The following is a 24221-nucleotide window of genomic DNA, read 5'->3' as shown; positions in this document are numbered from 1 at the left end:
AAAGAACTCTGTGTTTTTATTACTTGAAAAATAAATAACAGTCCAGTGCATACCCTCAGTATTTGCTAATCCAGTATTTACGATATATAAAGAAGGATAACGTATTACAGTTTTCGGTAAAGTATTCGCAGCAAAAACCCCACGAAACAAGTCTTTGGCATATTTATCATTTTTCATAATTTTAGTTAATTGTAAAGTATCCATTGTTTCTTAGTTATAATCGTAAATGACGGTCCTATTTTTATCAATCTCGACCAAATTCTGAAATTCAGAGTAATATAAAACCGTGATAGTCTTTGGCAAGTCCTTGGCAAACTTTAATTCAAGACGCAAGTTGCCATTCCTTATCAGTTGAAATTGCGTGGCTGAACTACTGAGATCCGGGCTTAAATCAAAAGCAAAGATGCAATGGCCATCGGGAAATTCATCTCGAGAAATAAAGTTCCCTTCGTCCAATAACCATTGAGATGTTTGAGTAAAGAGATTAGTGTATGATCTCATGTACTGTTTTCCGGTAAAATTAGGGGTAAGAGGTTTGTGCGGTACGCTCGCTCCGTCGAGATACAAGGCAATGTGATTTGAATATAAATTCTGGAAATTAAATGGGGATTTTGCGTAATCACCCAAGTATGCATTCTGGTCAACAAGCGCGAAAAGAACTCTTTTTGGTAATTGCCCCATAAATAAATTATCTCTAACACATATTTTAGTTCCACTGTTAATGGGGAAAGAATTACACTCAGTTCTAATAATAGGGTACTTCATGGTTGCGAGTTCAAGACATTTAGCGTGGGCTACAAGCACTTCCGCTGGAAATTTCACTTTTCGTATATAGAGCGAAGCTAACTCGTAAATAACCTTCCATTTAACCGTTCCCGTAGTCTGTATGCAAAAGTCGTTTGGACTTTTAACAAACTTGAATTTCAAATCTGTCATATTGGGAATATAACGTAACTGTTGAGATAAATCCAAGTGAACGGTGCTAACCATATCGATTGTCCCATTTTGGCAAACAGGGCTCTTTTCTTAAATCCCAAATTTTCGGCCGGTGTGTCAAATTTACCAGCTGTATCTTTGTAGAAGAGAGAACTCGTAAGGAAACTCTCTTTGGCCGGCCCTCCAAATGTCACAGCCGTTTGAAACATGGCCTTGTACGGGTAGTTTTGCGGGGATGGAGTCACCGATCTCTCCTGCGCCGAAAGATGCACTTCGCTGAAGAGACTGTGCTGGAACAGATTTACAGGAGCCACATTGTCCGTTGCCACAGGGATAGTAGTCCCATCAGCCGGATTAACTATTCTAACTTGAAGATGCAGTAATGTCTTGGACAAGTCCAAGTAAGCGTCGGAACTGCCAGCCACGGAAAACGTTATGGTTGAATTTTCGTTAATGTTCGATATTGGGCTGTACTCTATCCATTCTCCACTCAATATACTGGTATTGGTTAAGGGTACGTTGAAAAGCTCGACTTCGGAACTAATAGATCCACACGAGTCGGGATGAACATGCGTCATTATATTTTGGAAAAAATATCGGGACGTTGAAGGGATGATGCTTTCCTCTTTCTTGTCACGACTGAACTGACGATCTTTTCGGTTTTACGCCTCCTTTTACTCCCATTTCCAGTCATTTTTCGAATTTCTTCAGCTGCACTAAGCGCCATGTCCCTCGCCGCAACTTTACCACGTGACTTTACCGATGCCTTCACCGGGATTCCGCTCGCCACGTCACTCACAACCTTTGCACCCGTATTTAAAAACTTTTACCCAAGGTATGTGGCACCTCTTTTGAGTAAAGGCATAGCTCGACGGAAGGCGGATGCGATAAAATTCCCTAACCCGTACCCGTGTTGCACTGGATGTCCCCTATATACTGCCAAGGAATTGCCAATCTGCGATTCAAAGTGTTTTTGGAAATTAATTTTTGACCCATGTCCAATTTGGTTCAGAAAGTGCGCATCGTAGTCCGATTGGTTGAAGGCCATTTTCTCCTTTATGACACGCTTCATTAACACTCTAAACGTGAATGATATGTCGGGACTCTTCACTACTGTATTTATAGCGGCATCCACATTCTACGAGGTCTGAAATGTAAGGTCACGTGAACCCTACCCCTCTTGAAATCCACGGGCAAACCGAGCTCGCTCATTATGTTAACTTCAATCGATTGGAAAGTATTTGTAGCCACGGGTAAGTAATGCGGCTTGGTAAAATCTCGGCCAATAGTTTCACCATCTCGGCCGTGAATGCTAACGATTCTGAGTAGCGGTACGTGCACATCACCAACGGGTCTACTCTCTACTACGTCAGAATAAACAAAGAGGGAGTGGAGGCCAGCGTCCAGGTCCACGGGATACGTGGCAGTTCCCGAGTACAAGAAAGACGATGATTTCGATGGATCTTTGGAAAATCCCAGCATAACGGCGAGTTTCCCCGGTATAGTTAGCATATAATTTTCTTCAACATAAACTTCAACACGTCTGATTCGGGCAACGTAACTAAAACTGTACTTGGCAGTGATGGGTGCCTCCGTGTCGAAAAAATCATCGTCGACTGAGGGTTTCAGTATAGTGACGTTTGAAGTGTCATCTTCATCGTAATTGAGCTGCTCCAGAAGATCGTCAATATTCCCATAATAACCGGCGGGTAATTCCACCAATCTGGAATATCCTTTCAAATCTTCCTTACTAGTGCCAGTGAGCGTAGACGTACAAGCCTCGTCCATATTATTCCAAGTGTGTGGGTAAGAAATTTCAGCAAGGCCAACCTCGTACGGCCCTTGTAATTTTATGGGTTCGGGGAGGTGGGTTCTGAATTTACTCCTCGTGTTATCGGGGAAGAACCCCATCGACGAATCCGACGGCAAAGTCATGTAGAAACTCATGCTATATCTATTTCTTGAACCCAAGAATCGAAAGACGGAGGATAACCTTTCCAACGAACCAACCTCTCGAGTGTTCCGTCTGGTCTGCGACGTTTTCGCAAAACCTTTTCTATTTTAAAGACACTGGTACTAAGGTCTTTCCCCACTTTTTGTAGTTGCTCCTTGTAGAAAATTCCAGTAATGGGATCCGAATTCAAGTCTTGGATCTTATATACCGGAGGACTTCGAGGTAATCTCTCCACCACTTTAAATAGTTCTTCCGTCCACGTCGCTAGGTACCCCTTCTCGAAGATGTTCTTATGTTTACTTATACGCACCACGTCACCGATTGAGAAAGGATAATTTAAAGGCGGTGTAAAGTTTACGTCCCCGTACAGATTTTCCCAGACACGTTTCGATGTCTCGGGGGTGACCTCAATCGGTTTACATTTTATTGAGCGTTGATAGTCATTATTGTAGGCCCAGACCAAGTCTTTTAGAACGTCAATGTACTTTAGAGTATTATTTTCCGTAAAATAGCGGTACATTCTACTCTTCAACGTCCTGTTGAACCTTTCAACTATCGTGGCTTTCTGCTCAGAGTCAGGGGCAAAGAACTCTATACCCCTTCTTTTCAATTCCCTCTGTACTTCCTTACAAATGAACTCATTGCCGTGATCGCTTTGTACCCTCTTAGGTGAGCGACCTGACTCTAAAACGGCTTTAAACGACATATGTATGGTTTGACCTTTCTTGTCCTTGGTCGCTACCACGAAGGCATACTTGCTGAAGACGTCTATGCAACAGAGTAGGTAACGAAAACCCTTATTATGTCGCGTTACGCTTTTCAAATCGGCCAAATCAATTTGCCCCTGTTCGTTAATCCCATACACGATCGTCCTATTTCTCGGAAAATGTTTCCTAGCACTTTTGTGTAAAGTATATGTGTCTTGAATTTTTAAGAATTTTTCCACTTCTTTCAAGGTAACATTCAAACCTTGCTCTTTAGCCGCTCTATATAAACCGAGTACACTACCGTACGAACCAGGGTCGGAAACATTTGAGTAAATCTCTTTTAATCTATCCATTGTACGTGCAATTCCGGTTATTTTGATAATGCCAGAAGAGAAAATCGCTAACTTCTATAATTATTATTATAAGTAATATTAAAACTATGGTTAATACTTTAGGTGATTTAAAGAAAGATTCGACTAAGCTAGTTAACACGGCGTAAGTAGCCACCTGTTCATTACAACCTTCCATGGCTGAATACTTTAATCAAATGAAACTTTGAAATAAGTGAAAGTTATTTTATTTAATATGGAAACGACAACAAATATACAAAAATAATGAAAAAAAAAGTATTACAGACAAATCCAGTTTCTGAAACCTTCCCCATGCATAGACTCTGAAGCTAATTTATATTCATCGACTTCCTCCTTTTTCTCACTTTTTTCGGGAGGGTGTAAGTCATTTTTCCTAAGTTTAATTAAAGTTCTAGGTACATTCGCGTCATACAAAAGTTCATAAAATTGTTCAGCGCCATTAACAGGGGTCTTTTTCTTCGACTTTGCCACCGTGTACCATAAAAGGTCGATTATATTAGATCCGGTTATTTTGCGTTTTTCGTAAATCAATTCACCGGCGTCCGTCCATTTTATATTGGATGAATACCCCATCCACTTGTATAAGTTTAAACATTCCGCCGCCATATATGTAGGAACGGACGAAGCTATTTCAACGCTAAAATCCCGCTTCTTTCCGGGTTTCGTCACTTTTTTCTTAACCCGTTTATTTATCTGTCTTGATAGGATGTGGTTATAACGGCTAAGTTTTTCAGTATTGTTTAGCTTTGGATCTTCGATAACTGTCTTTAGCTTGTCGTCCTTCCCCAATTCTAGGGTGGTATCCACTTTGAAGTCATTTTTAGCTTTACTCAGTCTTTGATACGCGTCTTCCGAGATTAACAACATTTTTCGAGCCATTTTACTTTATCGCTCGACTTATAGCTGCACCGGCAACGGAACTTATGATGGATAGTAACGGTCCTAACAATATGGGTAAAAAGTCTCCGTTTTGCGTCAATACCTGCTTCTTTCTCGAATGAGAGATATTTTGAGCCACTCTCCTTATAGAACTTCGATGCTTCTTCAGTCGCTTCTTCTCATCCACTGAGAGTGGTACGTTATTCTGTAGAACATTTATACAACATTCCGCTATGGCCTTTATCGCTTCCTTATTGGCAAGCTTAATGGCGGCGTTCCTCTGGCACGCATTGCAACTATTGAGGTATTTTAAAAAGTCTAAATGGTCGTGCACTCTCTGTGACGGAGCCATGCCGCCAAACGGAACACCTTGACCAGGGTGCAGTTATTGATGTTCCGGTGAAAAGTGCAAGCTCTGGGATGAGAGCACACTACCGTCGTCAGTCGGGGGCAACCTTGATCTTCAGCGTTCAACACTTCAGTTTTTAAGAGACGGGATAACACCACCGCTTTCTCGATCCCTTTAGTCACAAAGGTGCTGGCACGTTCACGGATATCCAGAAGTATTTTGGGTAATTTCTCGAAATCGTGATCACCCTCCTCAAATCGCAGGTCGCAAATGTTCCGAGTTAGCCAAGAACATTGCCTTTTATCGCTACGCGATAGATCCGCAAAGGGGCAAAGTGATTTGAAAATCCACACCTCGTAATCCTGCGTCTCCTCAAAGTATGCGGCCATTTCCTTAATTATCCATTCCCCTTCAACTCGAAAGAAGTTAACCTCGATGAAAGCAGTCATTTTGGGACGTAAACTGCAGCTTGTTCTCCAGGCAATATTCCAGTACGCAATCTGCGATCGTCCGAGGTACTAGCTTTGAGGTCTACAAAAAGATAGCCAAAACTTTCAGATGTTGCTTGTTTAAACGCGTCTACCACGTATTTGCTATTGGTTGGGTATATCTGTTTCGCAAGATGAATAATGGCCGACTGGTCGCGTGGTGTTTTGAATATAACCAAGTAATGAGCATTAAGATTTAAAGTACGTATTTCTTTCCCGGGATAATACAAATTCTGCATTAAAATAAAAACCGAGGTATTTCTATGATGGGAACCTCGTATAAAGAGGTTTGTCACGTCCTTATTATTGGCAATTTCACACAATAGATCATCTAATATAACAAAATTCTTCACACTGGCATCTAAAATGCTAACATCTAATAAACCCTCATGGAATTCCACCATCGGTGAATGCGAGGATATAGTATTAAAAAGATTCGCCTGATATTCCGTGTAACACCAATTATCTTTTCGGGTGATGGTAAAATATATATTTCACGATGCTTAATTAATTTAGCTACAAAAACACTCTTTACACAACCAGTGACCCCGGCTACAAGCCCAGTAAATGGGTGTTGCAAAGTTACATCCATCTCTTCAAGTGATTTAAATAACTATAATCATGCTCTATATATAATTAATTCCTAATAATGGAAATAAAAAAAAAGTTTAAAACTTACATTAACGTAGAATTTCCTCCGGAACTATAGTTGTTGAGTTCTGCTGCTGTGGTACTTTAGGTGCTGGAGTGAGCTTGGTTAGCCGTAAAATGATCTTATCACCACGTGCACGAGTTTATATACATGATAAATCTTTGATAAGATTTCTAGTTTTGATGAAGACATAGATAAGTTTGGAGATGATATCGGTTATCGGTTCTGGTTTTATCCACCATGGTGAAAGATATCTTATCGATAAATGATTCTGGCTCAGGTTTCGGTTTACTATCTGGAAATTTTCCTACCATTTGGAAAGATATCTCATCGATAAAAGATTTCACATTTGTTATTGGTTCTTGTTTATCGCCGGCAACGTGTCTTTTCCCGTATCTAGATATTGTAAACCACCACCACCACGTGTAAACTAGTCTTAGCATTTTAATTCTCCTCCGGAATGGTTTACAAGATGCGCCTCTTCTTAAATAGTAAGTTGAATTTATTTTATAGGTGAAATAACCCATATCTGCTACCACATACTATAAAGAGAGATCCGAGGCTTAATATCTGGCTTTTAACTTATATTTACAGACAGTTCTTACCAAGGTTTTCATTATTCATATACTTCGTTTCGGAAACAGGCAACATTCACTTAGATAATACTTAATTTAGCATATGTGGTATATTTAAATATAAATTAGTTAATTGGCTTCACCCCAAGTTCGACTGAATTCCTAAACAAACATTTTGGACAGACGACAGGAAGTACACTCGCATGCATTTCCACTTTATTTATTTGGCGCAATATTTGAAAATATCAGCTTCGGGGGTAGCCATAGAGATTTAAATAAAATATTCGCAGTGTAATAGGCTTAGCAATGGGGGTTGTTGTAGTTATGTTTATCTGTCAGTGAACTTGAATGTAAACAAGCGTGATTTTTTTTTGAATTTCCCGCCAAAATTTCCTTACTGATGAGGATGTAAATAAATAATTTTGGGGTGTTTTATTGACCACCTCTTCTTGAATATTTAAATTGATATGATTAAAATTAACCATTTTGCTCAACAGATGTATGAAATAAGATACGTTACACCGTTATAAACCAATACCGTTATGATTTGAATTGGACATTAATTAATATTTAGGTTTGAATCCGAGCGTACCACGTCTGCCGCCATTACTGTAATGTTGTAGTATATAAAACTCTCAGTTATCAATGTATTATAACAATATCACATATTCCTGAACTTTGGAAAGTCAATAGACTATCTTATCAGTAAAGGAATTGGTTGAAAGATAAAAGAGAGAATTTTGAAGATAAGAATTTTACGAAAAAATCGTCTGCGATACCGTCGAGTGATATTGAAGCCAGTCCGCGATACCGTCGAGTGACTTTGAAACCCGATACCGTCATACCGTCAAGTGAATTTGAACGCCCCTTTTCCATCTACTGACAGTAATCTGGCTTTATAACCGCTCGTCGGTAATCTTTCTTAATTACGGGTAGTCGGTAATCTTTCTTAATTACCGGTCGTCGGTAATCTGGCTTAATTACTGGTCGTCAGTAATGTGGCTTAATTAACTATCGTCCGTAATGTGGCTTAATTACTGGTCGTTGGTAATCTAGCTTTATTACCGGTCGTCGGTAATTTAACTTAATTACCTGTCGTCGGTAATCTTTTTAAATACTGGTTGTCGGTAATCTGGCTTAATTACTGGTCGTCAGTAATGTGGCTTAATTACCTGTCGTCGGTAATGTGGCTTAATTACCGGTCGTCGATAATCTAGTTTAATTACCAGTCGTCGGTAATGTGGCTTAATTACCGGTCGTTTGTAATCTAGCTTAATTACCGGTCACCGGTTATCTGGCTTGATTACCGGTCGTCGGTAATCTAGCTTAATTACAGGTCGTCGATAATCTAGTTTAATTACCGGTCGTTGGTAATCTTGCTTAATTACCAGTCGTCGGTAATCTTGTTCACCTTTATTGTTACTGTCTGGTAACTTAATATATTAATGCGGGGGTCCTTTTCCAACTTAACTTGTTAGCTCACACAAGCGCAGGTACCTTTTGTTTTTCTATCACCACGAAAATAGAATCAAATAGGTTTAAACGTACTAACATCATAAACTGAATTATCCATGCTAAAATATCGGAGATTGGAATGGTTTTGAAATTTTAAAATTATCATGCTTAAACTTAAATTTAATAAATAAAACTTGGAAAGCGGAAAATCTAAATATGAGACTTTCGTTTTAAACCGTTTTCAAGTCAATCAAACGTATAGTTATTGCATAACGGCTTCCACAAAATGGTTATTTGTAAAATATTTTCCCATGTTATTTCTATTGAAAAATTTCCTGTTTTTCGTCAAAATGTCTTAAAATGTTTATGGAAATGAAAACCACCCTTTGCAACTTTATTTTTTATTAAATGAACTATTCAATGAATCTCTGTGAAATTTTAAGCACATATTGAGGGCCCAAACTGTAGCTCAGTGGAATTTTTTCAAAACAGTTATATAGTACGATAGAGAAAAAGTTATATCCAATTAAAAAACCACCCTTATACATTATAGTCAGTATGAAGTCTTATCGTCTCTCACTTAGAATTGAAATATTAAACACTTTTAAGGAAGGAATTAGAATTTAACAAATAATTTTTGTGGTAACTAATCGATTTTGCTGATAGTTTCGAAACTGAAGCCGTTCCAATAAGTAGGGATAGTAACAATTCAAGGTTATTAAACTAGATTACCGATTACATGTAATTAAGCTAGATTACCGATTACAAATAATTAAGCTAGATTACCCATTACAGATCACAGGTATAGCTAGACTACCCATTACAGATTACAGGTATAGCTAGATTACCCATTACAGATTACAGGTATAGCTAGATTACCCATTACAGATTACAGGCATAGCTAGATTACCCATTACAGATTACAGGCATAGCTAGATTACCCATTACAGATTACAGGTAATTAAGCTAGATTACCCATTACAGATTACAGGTATAGCTAGATTACCCATTACAGATTACAGGTATAGCTAGATTACCCATTACAGATTACAGGCATAGCTAGATTACCGATTACAGATAATTAAGCTAGATTAACGATTACAGGTAATTGAACTAGATTACCGATTACAGGTAATTAAGGTAGATACCGATTACATGTAATTAAGCTAGATTACCGATTACAGGTAATTAAGCTAGATTAACGATTACAGGTAATTGAACTAGATTACCGATTACAGGTAATTAAGGTAGATACCGATTACATGTAATTAAGCTAGATTAGTGATTACAGGTAATTAAGCTAGATTACCGATTACAAATAATTAAGCTCGATTACCCATTACAGATTACAAGTATAGAGCTATTTCAGTGGGGGAAAAATTTCGTCTGCTACGAAAATTGGGCCTGCCTTTGAGTGTAGGGCGGCCATTTTATGGGGGTTTTCTCTATGGGCAAATAGCATTGGTGACGTAGTCATTACCCCCTCTGAAATAGCTCTATAGCTAGATTACCGATTACAGGTTATTAAGCTAGATTAACGATTACAGGTAATTGAACTAGATTACCGATTACAGGTAGTTGAACTAGATTACCGATTACAGATAATTAAGGTAGATACCGATTAAATGTAATTAAGCTAGATTACCGATTACAGGTAATTAAGATCGATTACCCATTACAGATTACAGGTATAGCAAGATTACCGATTACAGGTAATTGAACTAGATTACCGATTACAGGTAATAAACGTAGATACCGATTACATGTAATTAAGCTATATTACCGATTACAGGTAATTAAGCTAGATTACCGATTACAAATAATTAAGCTAGATTACCCATTACAGATTATAGGTATAGCTAGATTACCGATTACAGGTAATTAAGGTAGATTATTGATTACTGTTTCTGTGGTCAGATGGGAGATTAAAAGAGCGTAATTTCATTAACTTGAGTTCATCATTTATTTGATTCCGTTAGGTTAAAAACATGATACTTAATCAAGTGTTGTTACAAGAGTGCCAAAAAATCATCCAGTTAAGCTAATTTATATACACAGTTTTGGCCTACAATTTCGCTAATATTAACATTAAAATAGTTTAAGTCTAAAATTATGATACAGATAAGAGTAAAAATTACATGCTAGATTACTGTTTTTTTAACTATGTTTCTGAAACATTACTAATATTGAACATTCCGGCCCCCTTGAAATGACAGATTTTAATTTTAAACTAAGTATTATTAAGGGTTTAAGGGCAATAAACATAATTTTACGACAGGCCGTTTGGGTTCTGTATCAGCAGTTTTGACTGTCACTACACGCACCAAATCGTCATCCCCTTTGTGTACTTCAGTCACACGGCCCATTTTCCATTTGGTTGGTGGGAGTTCTTCCTTCAGCAGCACGAGATCTCCAGGTTGTAAATTACGGGTCGGTTTAAGCCATTTCGGTCGCTGCTGCAATCTGGATAAGTATTCGGACTACCAACGCCTCCAGAAATGTTGTACAAGCTGTTGGCCTAATTGCCACCTGGAGAGTCGGTTGATCTTTGCTGATGTAAGGTCTAGTTCCGGTATAGCTGTTAGTGCGGTTCCGATTAGAAAGTGACCCGGTGTAAGTGCAGTAAGATCCGTGGGCTCGGATGACATAGGTGTTAAGGGGTCTTGAATTGAGGCAGGCTTCGATTTGACATAAAAGCGTCTGCATCTCTTCGAAGGTCAGTCGGGTTTCGCCAATGACTCATTTCATGTGGTACTTCACTGATTTCACCCCTGCTTCCCAGAGGCCGCCGAAGTGAGGTGCCGCTGGAGGGTTGAAGTGCCAGGTAATTTCTTCGTCAATCATCCACCTTGTTACCGTTTGATTCTTCGTTGTGTTCGAGATGGTCGTTAGGAAATCCTTCAGTTCTCTACTTGCTCCAATGAAGTTTGACCCACAGTCACTATAGATATCAGTACATTTGCCTCGACGAGAGACAAATCGTTTCAATGCAGCGATGAAGGCATCTGTTGACATGTCGCTAACCAGTTCGAGGTGTAGGGCTCGTGTCGTGAAACAGGCGAATACAGCAATGTAACCCTTGAATGCTTTACACCCTCGGCCCTTCATAACCTTAAGATGGAACGGTCCGGCATAGTCGACTACGCATTTGAGAAAGGCTCTTCCCGGATTTACTCTAGCCGCTGGTAAATCACCCATTAGTTGAGAGACAGTTTTAGCTTGTTGTCGGATACATTTCATACAGCGCTTGACATGAAAACGGACTGCGTCACGAGCACCCACGATCCAATATTTTGATTGTAGCGAGGCTAGCATTAGTTGAGCGCCTACATGAAAGGTCTTGATGTGCTCGTGGTTAATGATGAGGTCTGTGAGTTTGCTTCTTCAAGGCAGAATTACTGGATGCTTCTGATCTATGGAGACCTTTGCGTGCCGCAGCCGTCCACCAACTCTCAAGATGCCTGTCTGGTCTACAAAGGGTGTGAGTGATAAAATTTTGCTATTAGATGGAAGGGTTTGCTGACTCTCTAGCAGCCGTTTCTCGTCCCCAAAGTTTTCAAGTTGGACAACTCTTATCCAGTGGTTTAACGCCATATCGCGTTCATTTTTCGTCAAATCGTTGTAGATATGCTGTGACGTGCAGTAACGTATTGAGTTAAGAGTACTTCATGAGTAGACTCTGGTCCAGTTTGCAGTGGTTTACAATGGTAGTGGTGGTCCTTTCTTCAATGCGACATTCAGCTGGCTCGATCAAAGACTCGGTCGTATTATAGGATTCATTTCGTAGCCATTCTGGTCCTTGCCACCATAACGGATGATGTAATAGTTGAGAAGCGTTAATACCGCGGGATGCACAGTCAGCGGGATTGCATTGACCAGATACATGGTGCCAATGGATTACTGGTTGAGCGTCTTGGACTTCCGAAACTCTGTTCGCCACGAAAGTCTTCCAACGTTGAGGAGGAGATGACAACCATGATAGAACAATTTGGCTATCACTCCAAGCGTGAATTACCGGTATGGCAACTTCCAGAGATGTTTGAACTAGCTTAATGAGTCTTGTAAGTAAGACAGTAGCACATAGTTCCAGCCTCTGTAAGGTAGTTTTCTTAAGTGGAGCGACCTTAGTATTAGCGACCACGAGTTGAATGTTGGTTTGTCCAGCGTTGTTGATAGTTTTCAGATACACGGCTGCCGCGTATGCTCTTTCTGATGCGTCGCAAAATCCATGGATACTTGAAAGCTTCACTTGTGGTTGACTGATAAATCGTTTGATCTGCAGTTTTTCGATTTCTCGCAAGTCTTCACGGAAGGAGTGCCAATTGTTAACCATATCCATTGGTAATTCTTCATCCCAATTAGCCTTGATTTGCCACATCTCTTGAAGAAGGATTTTAGCTCTAATTATGACTGGCGATACTAATCCTAACGGATCAAACACCCTTGCCGTGTCCGATAAGATGGAACGTTTTGTGATCTTGGTTCTCATTCTTGGAGACTTGACGGAAAATGACAGCACGTCAGTAGCAGGAGTCCATTGTAACCCCAATGTTTGGATCGATTCAGCGTTGTTGATGTTCAAGGGAACAGTAAGCTCGCGGTACTCTGATGGTAACGCTTCCAGGACGGCTGAGTCGTTTGACGCCCAGTTTCTTAACGGTAATCCGGCTTCATTTGTGGCTCGATGTAATTCCCTTTGTAATTCCAGCGCTGCATTTGTATCATTGGCACCGGATAAGAGGTCGTCCATGTAGAAGTCGCGATCCAATGACTTAGAAGCCAGTGGATACTTTGTTTTCACGTCCTTAGATAATTGCTTTAATACCCTTGTAGCTAGATATGGTGCTGAGGCAGTTCCGCAGGTCACCGTCAGCAGACGACAATCTTGAATAGGATCTTCCTTCACTCGTCTCCAAAGAATTCGTTGATAGTTGGTGTCTTCTGGACTAATCAGGACTTGACGATACATTTTCTCTATATCGGCAGTCAAGGCAACGGCGTAAGTTCTGAAGCGTATCAATAGATTTACAAGGTCATCTTGTAGTTTTGGGCCAACAAGTAGCATGTCGTTCAAGGATATTCCGTTCGATGCCTTGGCTGATCCGTCAAAGACCACTCGAACCTTCGTTGTTGTACTTGATTCCTTGATGACCGAATGATGTGGTAGGTAATAAGAGTTTTTCGTGTAAAGATCTTCTGGGGGTACGAGTTCCATGTGCTTTAATGAAAGGTATTCTTCCATGAATTTCTTGTACTGGTCGTACAGTTCCGGAGTCGATTGTAATCTTCGCTCTAGGTTTAGAAATCTTCGGAGTGCTATGGTCCTTGATTCTCCAAGCCTCTGTTCAGTGTCCTTGATAGGCAACTTTACTATGTATCTTCCCGAGGAATCTCGATCATAGGTGGTTTGAAAGATAGCCTCACAGCGTTTTTCAGCTGACGTAAGGATTCGTCCAGCTCCGACCTCTTCCAGTTCCCAGAATTTGGCGAGTTGGCTTTCGAGATGACAATGATTTACTTGGATTGGAGCCGCAATTATGGTTGTATCCGGACTTCCCATAGGACCAGTTATTGCCCATCCAAAAATGGTGTTGAAAGCTCCAGGAACCCCCGGTTTTCGCACGACTCTTCCATCTTGGACTAAATCCAAATATAGTACAGGAAAAATAGGTTTTAACCCGCAACAAATTGAAACAAAGCTGAAAATTTCAGATCTTATAGATTTTTGGGTCCTCTTTAACGTGGTGTGGTCTCCCACACTCTCCCATTGGAGGAATTTCCGCCATATTGGAAAATGGAGGACAAAATCGAGAAAAGGTTTTATAACTCCGGTTCTACTTAACCGATTAACACGTAATTAAGCTTCAATTGTAGATCACCTTCAAACACATAATTCACCTCTTAAGATATTTTGTCCTACAACTAACCGGAAGTTCACAATCTGACCCTTAAGATTAGCCTCATATAAAAAATGGGGATTTAAAGCATTTATGGTTTCTATTTTCAGAATACGTTTCCAAAATTAAACATATAGTTCCTATTACTGACAAATTTTGTTTCTTTTCTGACCGGAGCTATAATGTATAGTACGGGAGAGGGTAAAACAGCCTTTGTACCATCATAAAACTTAATGTTTTAATATATACCATTGTTCGCCCACACTTGTCAATACGGCTAAAGTTGAGTTAAAGCGTGTGAAACAAAGTTGACATAACCAAGTGTATACTTTAAATGAAGATTATGAAATTGAGCTTTTGAATTAGCTTCTCTTCCACCAACAAGTGCGGCAGCAAAGCAGTATTCAAATAGAGTTTATCGCAAAGTTCAAACGTGGCTTGGAAGCAGCCTAAATGCTAGAGAATGGGGTTGGAGACAAGTAGGATCTGAACTGAAACCAATCGTTACCACTCTACAACCTGCTCCAGCTGAGCTTCTGCAGATGATCCCTCGTAAATGCAAGGAAGTCTGTGACTTGCAATATGAATGCGGCAAAACTGGTCCAGTCTGTTCTTCAATTTGTAGACAATGCAAGGGAGTATCTTGTTCAAATGAACATAGAGATTTTGAGGCTCAACCTCAAGTAGAGGACTATGATTAAACTTAAGCTTAACCAATATTGATAAATATACTAATATACAAGTTGGTAAACCAAAATAAACCTCTCCGATACGAGACGCAATTAAGAGGTTATTCTTAAATAATTAAGAAAATATAACTGATATTAATTACTTTAGTCGTCAGTAGTTTAACGTAATTCTACTGAAGTCGTTTTAAGAAACTTAATTCCTAGAATAATTTTAAACATAGCTATTGTTGACGTTTGGATTATAGCGTATGCCTCTTTAACAATTTTTGGAAATTTAGGGTATATAAGGCGATTGATTCACAATAAATGATAAGAAATCCGCAATTGCACGAACCTTTGGTTGAAGCCCTGTAATTGGGACAGACACCCCCCCCCCACACACACGTCCAGTATAATACCTCTCCGTGACGTCATCGTCACTTATAGAGGTAAAAATATAGTGGGAATAATATATTTTAGGTTTAAAACCCTCTTTGCATTTATTTCGCTTGAAACCATTTCGAAATACTCAAAAGTTAGATTTGCCTTACCTTCCAGGCTGGATTGTGAACTTCCGGTTAGTTATAGGACAACATATCTTTTGGATGAATTATGTGTTTGAAAGTAATCTACAATTGAAGCCTAATAACATGTTAATCGGGCTAGTAGAACGAGAGTTATTAAACTTTTTCTCGATTTTGGAAATGTATTCTGAATATAGAAACCATAAAATGCTTTAAATTCCCATTTTTATATGAGGCTAATCTTCAGAGTCAGATTGTGAACTTCCGGTTAGTTGTAGGACAAAATATCTTAAGAGGTGAATTATGTGTTTGAAGGTGATCTACAATTGAAGCCTAATTACGTGTTAATCGGTTAAGTAGGACCGGAGTTATTAAACGTTTTCTCGATTTTGTCCGCTATTTTCCAATATGGCGGAAATTCCTCCAATGGGAGAGTGTGGGAGACCACACCACGTTAAAGAGCGCCCAAAAATCTATAAGATCTGAAATTTTCAGCTTTGTTTCAATTTGTTGCGGGTTCCCTCTATTTTTGGGCTAAAATGACTGTACTACACGTTGGAAACGCAGGGTTACGTTGTTTGCTATTTCCACAGTCCACATTGCCGTTTGTTTATTGGTTTAAATTGTTATGAATTGTATAGGTATTTGATTTAATTACTGGTATTCAAGCTAAACTATAGAATAACATCATTCATTAACATTTTGTATAGATAATCTTTATGTTACCACAAACCTAGCACAGGATATGATAAAAATTGAACGCAATGTGTTGGAAATAATAAAAAGCTCCTCTAAAGTTAAGGTGAATTATTTATTAATAGTCATTTTATAAGATTAATGAGCACTGACGACACGTTAATTTCAACGCAATTAATTGAAATTAACGTGAAATTAAACCAAAATATACATTTTTTTGGATGAAAACTCAGATAACTCTTAAATGATGTTCTTGATTAGGATTGTATCTACCCTAGCCCGTGGTAAAGCCCCATGTTTTCTCTTTCACACTTAACCTAATTTAAATTATCTCCAAAGTACCATAATAGGCGCGAAATTCAAAACTTAGCGTAAAATGAGAATCGAAAACTCCACTAAAAATTGCAATTAAGGTGAAGTACACATTTAAACTAATTTTATAACCTAAATGCACACTGCCAAAACACAGTCCTACGTTAATTTTAACTCAATTAAACTATCTTTTAAGTACATTAATTGCCGCGAAATTCAAAAGTTTTGGGTTAAAAACTGAATATGTGGAAAAAATATTAAACTGCACTAAACAAGGCAATTAGGGTAAAAAATTCAAATAGATTTTAAGCTCAATCCACTCTAACGAACCACGCTCAAATTAAGATTAAAACATCACAAGTTTTTCGTACAGGCACAGTAGTTTGCTTTTTTCACTTTCAAATTAATGATCATATTAATGATCGCTAAAATACATCAAAAGCGCATACATTAAAATTTTAGGGTAATTGCAATTAAAGTTAATATTTTATTGAAACTTGTATTATAAACTAAATCCACACTAGATAAAAAAGATTAGCCGTTAAATTAAACTTAATCAAGTATAATTAACGTGAAATTAACCCAAAACACGAATGTTTTGGGTAAATTCATGGATACCTTATAATTAAACTAACAAATTAAAATTAAAACTACACTTATCTTTCACCCAGCCTTCATTTTCCTGTTTAATTCTTACGATTAATTAAATTGTCATTTAAAAGCATTTTTCCCATTTTTAAAAGAGAGAAAATATTGGGGCAAAATAGTCATTGTTCCGCAAGAGTCAAACAGTCACTCCTCTAAAGTTTGCAGTTAGGGAGAATTTCTTGTTTCAAACTCGTATAATAAAATGAAATAACACTAGTGAAAGAAGATAAGCCGTTAATTACAACTTAATAACCATATTTAACGTGAAATTAATCGAAACAATAGGTTTTTTGGGTAACTTTAGATAACCCTTAACTGAAATAACAAAATAAGATTAAACTACGCGAGTTGTTCATTCAGCCTAAATGTTTTCCTATTTAACACTAAAATTAATTACATTATCACTATAATGCATTAACAGGCTCCAAATACAAAATTTTAGGGTAAGGAATGTGTCAAAATGTAACTTTTCCATTTAAATTTTAATATATAGTTAACATAGTTCACCAGCAACAATTTAATCTGGCAACATTCAATGTAATAATGTTGCCAATAAAACAAGGACGTCTAGCCCATAACTAAGCCACATCGCTAGCCATCTCTCGCTATCCCTAATTCAATAAATTTTCTTTTTCAGAAATATCACCTGGGGGGAGCAACAGAAAATTTTAAAGCACAGTCTTACGATAAGTCTTGGAATTTGGGCCTCAAATTACAACCTCTAATATGTTTGGTACACGTCAACGTCAACGTAAATGTTCAACGTGATTACCATTGTGGTGCACGCACTCTTCATCTGTCCATGTGTTGCAATAACTTTACAAGCAACGAACTCATGACGCAGGAATTCCAAGTAAATGCCTTCAGAGATTTTCTTATCAAGTAAAAGGGTCCGATAATTTGGTTTCCAAGAATGCCCACCCAAAAATGCACGCTATGAAGGTTTAAGGTACAATCCCTAAATAGCCTCGTCAGAGAACAGTACCTTTCTAAAAAATAATGGAACGGCTTCAATTAGTTCACGCAAAGGTTTTGCCGTCTTGGGTAATCCTCGTAAACATCATGTTCAATTTGCCCTGGTTTGCTAAGAGACGAGACTAATTAAATTCGATCCTAACTGCTACGTAACGACGATTACTTTTCACTACGGCCTTTTTTCTGGGTTCCACAGACAACTCGGACCTTCTTCAAAGTTATTCCAAAAGAAACCTTTGTTTTCCTTATTTTGTCCAAAGTTTAAGGTTAGGGGTGTTTAAAAATTGGCCAACCATTATTACAATGGTTTTTTTTACAGTATTTGTGCCTTTTTAACAGGCGTATTGTTACAATTGTAACACTACAGATCTTGTATTTCTAATGGGACCGGCAATACCGCAACACTGAGCCGAAAAACCAGGATGGTTATTGTTTGGACCTATCGGGTCAGGACATTGGAGGACCAAACATACCGCGGTGTCACGTGTCGAACGTTATAACGACCTTCACCATTATACACACCATGACCTGCCCAAGCTGGCAATCATTGAAAACTCAACTTTGAGGAACTTCCGGTCTCTTTTGATATACAGGGTCTTTCAGTGTCGCAGCTAAGTAGTAGAATTACAGTATTTAGTCTCGTTTCCTAGCAAAATGCCAACCTGTTCTAACCAGGACAAATTGGACAGCACGTTTATTTTGGGTGAAGGTCGCGGTAACGTTCACCTAAAGGCAGTGCGCTATGCCGAACGGTCTCCACACCGACAGAATTCGGGTGCGAGCACCTTCGTGATTTCGGTAGTGCAAGATCGTGAACGTAGAAGAGACTGTATAGTCTGTAATGAGGATAGAGACTTTGACGTCGTAGAAAGTTTTCAAGCCAATCTCATGCTAGTATAGAGCGGTGGAACAAGAAGTTGCACTAAGCCATTCTACTGTTCGTGCCAGTTTACAAGGGCATTATCATACCCCCCTACATCAAGCCATAACGGACGAGGATTTCCTAAGACGGCAATACCATTAGTCTTACCATGCGTCATGAGTTTACTGTTTGCAAGACATGGACAGTCCGTCTGGAAGAGGGCCTCAACCACAATGGTAGACAATTCGAATATTTAGGTTGAGCTGTTTACCAAACAGTTTAGAGGTTGCAATTTGAGGCCCAGGTTCTAAGACTAATCGTAGGACTGTGCTTTAAAATATTTTGTTGCATTCAGGCATATTCTCCAGTATTCTTTTTTACCTTCTCGCTCGTTGTCACTTGCATACAATAAAACATGAATTCTAAACATTTATTTACACCCTGTATAATTTAGTATGACATCACCCGTGGCAGTAATTCGGGTTTTACATAAAGGAAGCTGTTGGTCTGGTCTCGACAACACTGTATGTGTATACAGTGTACGAAACAAATATTTTTCTTCCATATTTCAAATACCGTCGTTTTTAGCCACATCGTTTGATGTACATCTAACGATGGGGGTATTAGTTTGGCTTGGTCTGAAGAAGAAGAAGTATCGTTCGTCTTTTTTAAGGGAGAGTGAAAAGAGGCATTTTTGATTTTCAAAGGGTGGCGATTATGATTTCTCTATAACAATGCATTACGAATGCACTATGCACATATGAATGAACGCACTTAGAGTGAAAAGGGATAAATTGTGTTTAGGTGATATTTTTCATTCATTGGTGATTTTAAAGGTGGAAAGGCTGATAATTTATCTATAATAGTTCAATGCGGATGCAGTGTGAAAATATTAATGAACATACAGTAATATATGTATATCTTTTATGAACACCACAATTTGTCATATTGCCTTACCGTAAATGAGAGATTTCATTCTCTCTTTAAAATTTGTCACACTTTAAGCCATGAATATTCTAAGAATCCGAACAACTTTCTATAGAATAAAAGGTTCGGGGTTTACACAAAGAAAGAACTCAAGTTGGGTGTTTTACCGAATTCTCTCTTTCAAATGCTTCTGGGCATAAGTCCATGTTATAAATCTAAAAGATTCTATGTTGTAAACTCATCGAGTGGATAATCACTATAACTATCTGTTTTTTAGCCACATCGTTTGATGTACAAAAAGTCATTGCCAATTTTAAAAGGCATTGGGATTATTTAGTGGTTCCAAGCAATCATTTTAGCGCTGTTAAAAGCAACGCGTCGAGGGGCTATTCACTAATGAAGATTTTCTTTCATTGGCGATTTTTATTGATGCTTTTAAATGTGTTAGGGATTTATTGATGATTTAAAATGTATGGGGATTAAGGGTAACTAATACCTATTCCAAAGATAGAATGTTCACGATAGATGGAACCTTACGAACGATGGGGCTCTAATTTGGCCGGGGCCATCTTGTTAAACTTCTTTCATAAATAAAGTACAACATTATATGCTTATGAAAATCAATGTTATTGGATATAAGTTTAATGTAATTAACGATAATTAAGTACTTCTTTAAGCAATTAGAAATAGATCAACCCCAAATGTATGACGGTAAAGCAAAAATAAAACTATTAAAATTTTAATTACATTAAGACAGAAGTGACAGATATTATAAAAAAAGTCTTGGTTTAGACCAAGGCCGAAAAAACAAACGATATGTGTGAGGTTTATCATTTGACTGAAGTTCAGATATTGCAATTATTTTAGTTATTTTTATCCATTTAATCCTTAATCAATATTAAATTCAATCAACTGATTTTACTGTTAATCGATCCATTTCCTCTAAATTAATTGAAAAAATTACATATCTACGCTTTTTCAAGGACAATTACATTTTCCGAAAACATTTTATCATGAAATTAATTATTTTGAAGGGATTTCGTGTCGACGATTACTAACTTGTTTTAATTAAGGCTGGCTTGACAAATTTTGAAGTTTGCACCAAAAAAGTTTAAATCTGTAGTAAGTTTCTGAGAAGACTGATGTTCAAAAAATTATGATAAATAACTTATTTTGCTCAAACTTATTTATAAACTAATGTCGTCCTCATAAGACAAAGCAACAACGCTTATCCTGTGTGGTTTCTTTTAGTAAGTGGTTCCAGTGTATGGGTCATCTGAGCCGTCTTAACACACTCAGCCAATATTATCACATAGTTCGAAACCTTTTCACATTAGTGAACGGTACATGACTCTCCTTAATAACCTAAAACTATAAAACATTCGTGTAAATGAATGATTACGGTTGTGGCTTGACACTCGCTAGCGCCTGAAGGACCGATCACTCCCCAGGTTGCAAAAACCCGTGATTTACACGTCTAAAAGCGGTGTACGGTAAAGCTAATTATAAACGTGTAAAAAACCCATACCATGTCACCTCTAAACACCGTCTTATTCACGTTAACAAATAGTGAAGATCACGTTGTTTTTATTAAATATGTAAACAATGTTTGCACTCAAAATTCACGTGAAAATAATGTAAGGTAGTTAAATGTTCGTAACGTGCAATTAACGTGGGTAGCACGTGTACCCAACGTTTCTCGGGTACCCAAAACCCGTGATTTACACGTCTAAAAGGGGTGTACGGTAAACCTAATTATGAACGTGTAAAACACCCATACCATGTCACCTCTAAACACCGTCTTATTAACGTTAACAAACAGTGAAGATCACGTTGTTTTTATTAAATATGTAAACAATATTTGCACTCAAAATTCACGTGAAAATAATGTAAGGTAATTAAATGTTCGTAACGTGCAATTTACGTGGGTAGCACGTGTAGCCAACGTTTCTCGGGTACCTAAAACCCGTTATTTACACGTCTAAAAGCGGTGTACGGTAAGCCTAATTATGAACGTGTAAAACACCCATACCATGTCACCTAAAACACCATCTTATTCAAGTTAGCCAACAGTGAAGATCACGTTGTTTTTAATAAATATGTAAACAATATTTGCACTCAAAATTAACGTGAAAATAATGTAAGGTAATTTAGTGTTCGTAACGTGCAATTTACGTGGATAGAAAGTCTACCCAACGATTCCCAGGTACCCAAAACTCGTGATTTACACGTCTAGAAGCGGTGTACGGTTAACTTAATTATGAACGTGTAAAATACCCATTCCATGTCACCTCTAAGCACCGTCTTATTCACGTTAACCAACAGTGAAGATCAGGTTGTTGTTACTAATAAATATCATAAGATTAACTTAAAAGGCGTGAAAATGAATGGCACATCAAAATTTAACAGTTAAATGTTGAAGTCCAAAATTTATCCAGGTTAAATTTTAAACGCAAAGCTGGAAACTAACCTCCAGCTAGCCGACCGAAAACCAAATGGTTAAAACATTGCGATAGATAAGGAGGTCTAATATTTTTTAGATCTCGATTTAAAATGAAAGATTTAAAAAAGCTAACGGCCGAACACCCTACCTATTTTTAGGAGCACTATACAGAAGGAGACGTAGCTGTATTTTAAAGTACTTATAAGGCAACGTTAATTTTTAATCCTTAAATAATACTCCAGGGAAAATGTCAATAGAAACGTTACTAGATGGTAGGTGTCATTGCTATTTTGGAGAATGAAAATGTGGGCTTCAACAACTTGCTGTGAATGACGGTCGGTCTTAACAACGATGAAGTCTATACAATAATCACTTATTTAATTGTACCCATACATATCACCTGTGCTTTACTTCTAAAAATTATATTAATACAATTGTAATTGTATGTGTGGAAAATTTACTATAAGTTTAAAGTTAAATACATTGTGATACTATAAATTAACAAATAATTTCATATATTAGAAATAGTATATATTTCAACTACTTTGTTAGAATCAACTTCAATCACACGTACAAATATCTTGTTCTTTTCAACCTCATTGTCACATGATTTAGGCATATTGAGTAACTGTTAAATTCAACTTCATGTTCACGTGTATTAAACGGCCTAAATCACCACCAAACTTCGTGTGATATTTTCCACCAATTCTCCACGTGTGTTAAACGCTTTAAATCCCCAACAAAAATTAACGTGATGAGTTCAACCAAAACTCCACGTATTTTACACGTCTAAATATACACCACAATTAATGTGATAGTTTCAACCTATTCCCCACGTGTTTTACACGCCTTAAATCATCACCAACAATTGCGTGGTATATTCAATCTTTACTCCACGTGTTGTACCCGCTTTAAATCGCCACCTAATTAACGTGACGTGTTCAACCAAAACTGCACGTGTTTTACGCGTCTAAATATACACCACAACTAACGTGATAGTTTCAACCTATTTCCCACGTGTTTTACACCCACAAATCATCACAAAAATTAACGTGATATTTTCAACCTATACCCCACGTGTTGTACACGCTTTACATCGCCACCAAATTAACGTGATGTGTTCAACCAAAACTCCACATGTTTTACACGTCTAAATATACTCCACAATTAACGTGATAGTTTCAACCTATTCCCCACGTGTTTTACACTCCCTAAATCAACACCACAATTAACGTGATATTATCCACCTATACTCCACTTGTTTTACACGTCCTAAATCATCAGCTCTATTAACGTGACATTTTCAACATATACTCCACGTGTTATACACGCTTTACATCGCCACCAAATTAACGTGATGTGTTCAACCAAAACTTAACGTGTTTTACACGTCTAAATATACTCCACAATTAACGTGATAGTTTCAACCTATTACCCACGTGTTTTACACGTCTAAATATACTCCACAATTAACGTGATAGTTTCAACCTATTACCCACGTGTTTTACACTCCCTAAATCAACACAATTAACGTGATATTATCCACCTATACTCCACGTGTTTTACACGCCCTAAATCATCAGCTCTATTAACGTGATATATTCAACGTATACTTCACGTGTTTTACACTTATGAAAAACCCTAACACGTTATATACACTGAGAACACTCAAAATACACGTAACTTACATGGTGAATTGCTACCTGGGTCAGTGTAATCGGTGTACATTTGTAAGTGAGTGGACCATTTTGGAAATTACATACAGATAATTAAAACAAAGGGGTAATGCCACCATTGAGGTCTTCTCTCTCTCTTGCCTAGAAGCACCGCTATAGGCAGTGAGAGTTGACTAGCCTCTTGCCTGTAGTGAACTTTGGCACAGTCTGGCGGTGACCCTTGGTGT

At 37.9% G+C, this 24221-nt stretch overlaps 4 protein-coding genes across 4 annotated transcripts; all 4 read right to left on the bottom strand.

The window, feature by feature from the left end:
• Positions 1-210: 210 nt before the first annotated feature.
• On the bottom strand, positions 211-1514 carry LOC149646264 (uncharacterized protein F54H12.2-like). Its single transcript, XM_089850319.1, has 2 exons — positions 1064-1514; positions 211-929 (listed from the first exon to the last, which is right to left on the bottom strand). The coding sequence occupies exons 1-2, from the start codon at positions 1512-1514 to the stop codon at positions 211-213; spliced, it is 1170 nt and encodes a 389-aa protein (XP_089706445.1).
• A 1365-nt stretch (positions 1515-2879) lies between these two features.
• On the bottom strand, positions 2880-4125 carry LOC149646263 (uncharacterized). The gene is made up of 2 exons (XM_089850318.1): positions 4048-4125; positions 2880-4004 (listed from the first exon to the last, which is right to left on the bottom strand). The coding sequence occupies exons 1-2, from the start codon at positions 4123-4125 to the stop codon at positions 2880-2882; spliced, it is 1203 nt and encodes a 400-aa protein (XP_089706444.1).
• Positions 4126-11105: 6980 nt separating this feature from the next.
• LOC149646262 (uncharacterized) lies at positions 11106-11606 on the bottom strand. The gene has a single exon (XM_089850317.1). The coding sequence runs from the start codon at positions 11604-11606 to the stop codon at positions 11106-11108; it is 501 nt and encodes a 166-aa protein (XP_089706443.1).
• A 415-nt stretch (positions 11607-12021) lies between these two features.
• Positions 12022-24046, bottom strand: LOC149646261 (uncharacterized). The gene is made up of 2 exons (XM_089850316.1): positions 24007-24046; positions 12022-14006 (listed from the first exon to the last, which is right to left on the bottom strand). Exons 1-2 carry the CDS (start codon positions 24044-24046, stop codon positions 12022-12024), a joined length of 2025 nt encoding a protein of 674 aa, XP_089706442.1.
• Between the last annotated feature and the right edge of the window lie 175 nt (positions 24047-24221).

The sequence above is a fragment of the Phalangium opilio genome, unplaced genomic scaffold (assembly GCF_054372755.1).
Source record: "Phalangium opilio isolate 3A_F unplaced genomic scaffold, DU_Popi_V2 ptg000089l_1, whole genome shotgun sequence".
Lineage (NCBI taxonomy): Eukaryota > Metazoa > Arthropoda > Arachnida > Opiliones > Phalangiidae > Phalangium > Phalangium opilio.
This window is presented reverse-complemented; position numbering and strand designations above follow the sequence as displayed.